The following is a 7,110-nucleotide window of genomic DNA, read 5'->3' as shown; positions in this document are numbered from 1 at the left end:
TTGAGAGCACGACATATGAATACAATCATACCTGTATCTCTTTAAACTTAATAACGGTATTTATGGACTGAACTGGGAAGTAAAGAAAACATGTTTCTTTAAAGTGCATCAAGCTCATACTATCAGCAGTTGGCGGACATCGATCCGAAGGAGTCGCTCCTCCCCATTTTTATTTCTTCCGACTGCATTTAATTTATTAATTAAGGCCAAAATAATCTATTTTCCATGAATATTGTCTACATTAACATCTACATGAGACCTCGCACGCCCCCACATGAGTATATGATCGGGGGTGATTCTACTGCGGTTCGATGCTGCTAATATTTCATTTTCAGCATAATAACTGAAGAGATCTTTCAATTTTTTCTAGAAATTCAATCTGTAATGTATCATTCATTTCGCGAGTGATTCCCAGCCTATATCTTGTTATATTTTAGATACGGTATTCAATTAATCAAAGCAACATTTGGCTCGTGTGCGGTGAAAGCCATCTAATTCGGCAATCAATCTGATTTCATGAGAATCCCACGTAAGTTAACTTTCAATATATTCTAAATGAGACCTGAATAGAGAAAGTAAACATTGCCCTGGGACATTCTAGCCACATTTTCCCATTATTATCCTAATTTGTTGCTATCTTGTCCACAGATTCCCCCTAGTATGTTTATATGTGTCGAGAGGAGTTAGTAGGCATGAAAGAGTATTCAGAATACCCATTTATGGTGACCTTAAGATGAATTGTTGCACCCATGTATGGGTGTAGCTGAATCATGGAAATAGCGAGGATTTCTCAGTATTAGTTGGTTTGGATCCTCGTGAGTAATGAATATCATACTTACGAGTAATTACTGTTTGGCCATTTATTGGTAGAAGGAAACTTATTCTCTCTTTTCCTGTTAACATTTTACTATCACTTTTTATTTATTTATAGCCCTTTTCATTGGTTTTCACATCAAGTTAACTTTGAATTATGTAGCTTCATATTATTGGCATTTTCCCCACTTTCACAAGTGTTACACTGTTGTTCTTCATTGGTTCATATCCATAAAAGAACCGCCCAGAATCCACCTATTCAAATGTACATAGTTGAAGTGTATTTTTGATGCATGCAAAAAAACAATGCTATGCCAGACACCTTGCCATATTGGAGCTTGGGTTACAAACAATATTAATGCTGAAGGTGCCTACTTGGTCAACATTAGCTGTACAATCTTCCTTATTCACAACAATTAGCAATACCCACTAAACGCATCACTCTTAAAATTGTTGTATTACAAAGAAACAAATTTCTATTATCATACATTGTAAACTGACTGAGGGCCTATGCCTATAGGTGCTCCACCAAAGCACTTAAGCTTTGAGACTGGTGATGCAGACACTGTAATCTAGAATTAAATAATTACTATACTAAGAGCATTTTGCTGAAGCGTGATTTCCTGCTTATCATCTATACACTCCTTAAACATGGACATAAATCTCCATTTGTTGATCACAACACTTCAGAGTGTCAGGGTATCCAAATTACGATACACAAACTCCCTCAAGATAAAACTTATAAATGGGTGTGAGTGAACCCCTCATCTGTCTTCCCAGGAAGTTGTATTTTGAGTTACACGACTTTGACTGTGAGACTGTTTCTCCAGAAGATTTATCTTTCTCCTTTGTCAGCAGAAATGAGTAAGTCTTGGACTAGGAGATTTAAAATAATTGTAAAGCTTAGTTCTCAGAAGAATGGAGTAAAAGATATTGGCCCCTGGTGATGATAATGCAGACTAAAACTCAAAACATTGGTCTGTAAAAAAAGCCATTAAAAAATGGTAAATTTCATGTTTTTGTGGCACAAATGAAAAATTTACCTATTAAGCAGGTTTTTTTAATAATTCCCCATGCCAAAATAATCGACATATATGAAACCACGTTGGGCCTTGCATTACTACTTGGTATTCTGCCAATTAAGGTATGTTCTAAATAAACAGGGCGAACAAAATCATTCAAAAATAATTTCTCTTGAAAAGAACACTCCATTTTTCTTAAAAATCCTCATTCAACATCCATGTCACTGATGCTCTCATTCTTGTGTTTCTTTGCCTAATGCAATTCTTCTTTTTATGTCCCTATCACTTTGACTGTTTGGCCCAAAACATTTTCAAGATCGATAAGATGTGCCACCTACTGAGGTTTGAGCCCCTATTTTAATATTCAACTTAGCATTACTCTTTATCAAAAACTGCATAACCTTTGCTTTGTTTCTATTTATTCATATCCAATTATTATCACACTGAATTTTCAATGTGCTCAACAATATTTGCAGCCCCTTGAGTGACTAACACACTAAAGTTTGATTGTCCGCAAACCTGATTTTATGTATTCTCCACCGATTTTTATTCCTACCTTCAGTTCTTCCTATGCCTCTTTTTCCTCCACACATATTTCATTCATCAATTCCTCCAAAATCAAATTATTACACATATTGTCAAACTCTACATGACAGAAAAACACATACCAACAGTATTCTACATTCCTCTTTATTAGTGACCTCATAACTGCTAAATTCTAATGCATGTCTCTCCCCTTTCTGAAGAACCCAAATTGATGATCCTTGAACTAATCATTTTCATTCCTTTCAATCCTTTTATTGATGATCCTGAAAAGTTAAGCTGCATGCAAAATCAAATTTAATATATTGATTCAATGGAATCGCGGAGTCAGATGAATGCCTGTTCTCAGAAGTCTTGAGTTGTATAGAGGGTTGGACGGTGGGAGGGATGCTAGAATGGAGACACTATAGCATTTATCAAAAGAAATGTTACGTTCAGAGGCATGCTTTGGGATTGGGAGCATCCCAAACAGGGAAGAATTCTAGCATGAGATACTGTGATTATTAATCCTAATATTTAGGGGTGTGGTACACTGTCCAATATAGAAAGCAGGGCAAAGTTGGTACTTCAGAAGGTAAACTATATTGCTGGATGTGAACAAGGAGTAAGGAATAGGTGGGAGAGAGTTAAAAAGCAGGTAGAGGAGGTATAGTATTCAGGTTTTGAGGATAGGTCAAGTTTTGCATCTTGGTTTATTGCAGGGTATGGGTGTGGCTTTGGGACAGGGTGGGGATTTAAAGAGTGGGATAGTTGATTTGAGAAGATCTGATAGGTTATTGGGGCATTTGAAAGAAATGGAGAGACATTTAGTAAAACGATTGGAGGTGGAATTGTGGTTCTTAGGGATTGGGTAGAGGTGTTTTTAGGATGGATCTCAGGAGCCATACTACTGACCGGAGGTTCGATTCCCAGGCAAGTCTCTGGGCACCTGCAGCTCCACCCAAGCTATGTGATTTTTAGGGTACCAGATCTTCCTGGGAAACCATAACCGGCACAGGGAAAGGAACTGGCCCCCCTACCCTGATGTGTGAATTTCACACACCGTCGGGCGTAGTACTGGGTGAACTACCATCACCTACCGAACAAATTGGGTTGATTATTGTGTTTATGGTTTTTTAAATATATAATTTGAACAGAGAAACGAGATAGCACTAGTGAACAAAAGCACAGAGAAACACATACAAATAAAACTCTTATTCCGAATTTTGGGTGGCCAAACCACCTTACTCTGGGGAAAGAAGGAATTCAATTTCTCCATTTAATAATTATTCACATTCATAATCGGCATATATATAAACATATACACACTTATAAAAAACCATAACCACAGTAGTCAACCCAAAGGCCAATTTGGCAGGTGATGGTAGAGTTTAACCAGTACTAAGACCAATACGACATATGAAATTAATACATCAACAGGGTAAGGAGGCCAGGTCCTTTCTCTGTGCCGACTATGGTTTCCCAGGATGATCTGGTACCCGGAAGTCCACGCAGTTTGAGTGAAGCCAAGGATTCCCAGAGAGGCCTATCTGGTAATCAAACCTGGACCTTCCAGTCAGTAGGGCAGCACTACCCCTGAACTACTGCATCCTTCAATTCAAAGTCTGGTTCCATCATTATCAATTGATATTAAAACATAATGAGCAATGGTTGATAAAATAAAATTAAAGAACATGGACAAAATAGAGAAGGCTCTCTCCAGTTTATCCTTGGTGCTAATTATGGAATATAACACGCAGGTTCTTCACAAAATAAATTGATGCCTTACCATAAACATTTACATGCTCTCAGCCACCCATTCACCTTAAAATATTATATTAATGCTATAAAGAAAACACAAATTGAAGACTTCTTCAAAATTGTTAATATTCATAAGTGCTTAAATACACCACATGAATGACATTTTTGTTACATAGTTCAAAATTCTCAATTGAGTAATCACATCAGCACACAAAAATTTCAACCCCTTCACTGCAAGTTTCTAAATTGCCAATTACATATTGGCAAAAATGTGCAATGCTTTTTAATGAAAGCTTTAAAAAATGGAAGCTCCAAAACAAACTTGGCATATTAAGGGCTGCCAGCATTCTTGATGAATTCATGAGTAGTTAATACCCAAGGGCACCTGACAAACACATAAAATAATATTTTGGAAGGACATTTATCACATAGCAACTTGGTTTCGAATTTTCAGGAAATTTTCATTTCATTTTGAATTTCAGGGAAAAACATGTTTCTCTGACAGAGCTACAATGTTATAAGAATACTCATTTTATTGCTATCAACATCTTAATGACTGTGGGAACAATCATTTTCAGTCATAAATACATGGGTACACTTAATAATCCAAATTTATCAGCGACTCATTATGATTTGGTCAGATTCAATGAATGAAATGACAATCTCTCTTTCCCTGCTTGAGCAGCCATCCATGTCCAATCTCCCCATGATAAAAAGCAATTGAGAGATGGCAGCCCCACAATTAAGGAAAAAAATCCATAAAACATTTGTAGATGTATATTGTGCGGTGGAAAGGTTAAACATATTTCATTCCCATTACCACCACAACACAATCTTATTTCTTGGCAGCAACATACATCAATGACTAGGAACACATGACAACAGAAAAATTCATTACAATAATAACCAACACAGTCTTAAAAATATTCCAATTTCTCATTGCCACTACCATTTTGATTGTATTTAAGTTCATTTAAAAAAATAATAACATCTTTTAGGTCAATGAGGAATCCATGAATTACAGGGCACAATTATTGCAAGAATCATAGTTCGTTGTTTATTTATTTCTAAACATTTTTCCCCTCTCTTAAGCAAAAAGGCCACATACTAGTTACTCTTGAAAGAACAAGTATTGCTGTCTCAAGAAAGAAGTCATTAATATTCTAATTAAAGGCAAATGAAAATATTTCTATGTATCTTGGCTGAAAAAGTGAGTTAGGAAGTTAATGTAATTAGATAAAATTTATTAACTGTGTAAAAATATGGCTGATTTTAACCATAATTATTTAGAAACCTGCTAAAATATTAAATTAAACAACTGATGTTCACAAATACCAAAACGGAAATTTTTGCTTAGCTTAAATAGAACTTAAACTATTATGGTTACAGACAATTCAGGGACATTTTAATTTTAAAATGAATATGTATGATCAAAGCATGGTTAATAATTACATGATATCATGATAAATTGTAAAAAGGACATTACAAGAATGAGCAGTTTCATCAAGGAGCAGGTGTGTGCAACCTCCATTCCAGCAAGTTATATTATTCAGCCCCTTGAAGCTATTCCTGAGAACATAAACTGATCACATATTATTGCAAAAATATTTTTAAGGGACACATCAAAGTACATAGGCTTATTGATTATATCACATTCTGATGCTCAATTAAACTCATCAGATGAATTTAACTTCCAGTACAGATGAAAAAAGCACACCATCATAAAAACCCACTCATTAAAGAGTGAAAGCCTTGAACAGATTGATGCATCCTGAGTCATGTCCTAGGTTGCACACCCATTGCAGAGAATGAGCATCATATCATTAAAAATACCACAACAGATGGCACTGGATAACACTTGCCTCATAACATTCACTTTACAAATGAATCGCACACTATCAAACACAAAGAAGAAAATCACATTCTTGAAAAACTTGTTTTCAAACAGCCATATGTTACAAAATGAATAACTAATATTCACTGATACTTAGAATCCACTTTAGAAGCACACAATAATTATAAATATTTGTTTGTGATAATTTCACACACACATACACACACTCAAAACCATCACACATCAAAAGTCTGACATGAATATTTCAAGCAGAACAATTCATACGAAGAAGTTCATTTGTCACTGCCACTTGATGCCTTTAAAAGTTTCATATTTGACACCACAATCATTTGTACTGGTATTTCTGCCCAAAGGCAAACTAATTGTCTCTTATCTTAAAATTTATCCTACATTAGTCCCTTTGTTAAGAGCTTCGTGAATCTGTTCCAAGGTCACCACTCCTGGCATCAACACTAGATTCTGACTGACTGCCATTCTCTGAAGACGTGCTGCTCGATTGTCCTGATTGGTCAGAGACTGCCTTTCTCAACTTCGGCTTGAATTCTGTGATGATGACAGTTACATTATTCACTGTCACCTCTCTATGCTGGGCAGAGCTTCTGTCAACATTTTTCAGTCTCGGCCTTAAAGAGAGAAAAAATTTCCCCTGCATTCAGAACGTATAAAAAAACTGATATCATCCTTTTTAGCTTAAATTTAGGGCAATGAGATTAAAACAGATTATCCTTTGGGTTGCATAAACCATCACTTAAATTCAAACAAGATGGACAAACCCTCCTAATGATCTAAATAAACTATTAACACGGGTCCTTAATTTTTCCAATGCATGGCTCCATCTTCAGCCTGGTCACGTACTCAGAAATTCATCCAATGCTTACCACTAACCTTCTTCGTTGAAGGTAAGCACAATGAAGCAAGCATAGCTGGTCTAGATATTAAAGGAACCCATTATCATTAACATTCAAAACTAAATTCGTAAGAGTGACACTGTGGCTTCTATCCCTTCTTAGGGCCACATGATCACTCAAAACATATAATTTCCTATTAGAAGGGAATTGAAACAAGCAAAAAAATTGAAAGCACACATGCTACACAAATAAATTTCCATGATCAGAATCTTACCCTCAAACAAGATAC

At 35.7% G+C, this 7,110-nt stretch overlaps 1 protein-coding gene across 2 annotated transcripts in view; it reads right to left on the bottom strand.

Annotated features, from left to right (window-relative positions):
- Nucleotides 1-4,244: 4,244 nt before the first annotated feature.
- Nucleotides 4,245-7,110, bottom strand: part of RYBP (ring and YY1 binding protein) — a 37,702-nt gene continuing 34,836 nt past the window's right edge. For both annotated transcript variants that reach the window (XM_071594414.1, XM_071594415.1), the window contains exon 4: nt 4,245-6,596. In XM_071594414.1, coding sequence (XP_071450515.1) covers nt 6,377-6,596 — 220 coding nt within the window. In that variant the 3' untranslated portion in view covers nt 4,245-6,376. The remainder of the gene's footprint in view (nt 6,597-7,110) is intronic.

This window comes from Hetaerina americana, unplaced genomic scaffold (assembly GCF_022747635.1).
Source record: "Hetaerina americana unplaced genomic scaffold, ioHetAmer1.1.p SCAF_60, whole genome shotgun sequence".
NCBI classification, from domain to species: domain Eukaryota; kingdom Metazoa; phylum Arthropoda; class Insecta; order Odonata; family Calopterygidae; genus Hetaerina; species Hetaerina americana.
Note: the sequence above shows the minus strand (reverse complement) of the source record. Positions and strands in the feature narration are given on the sequence as shown.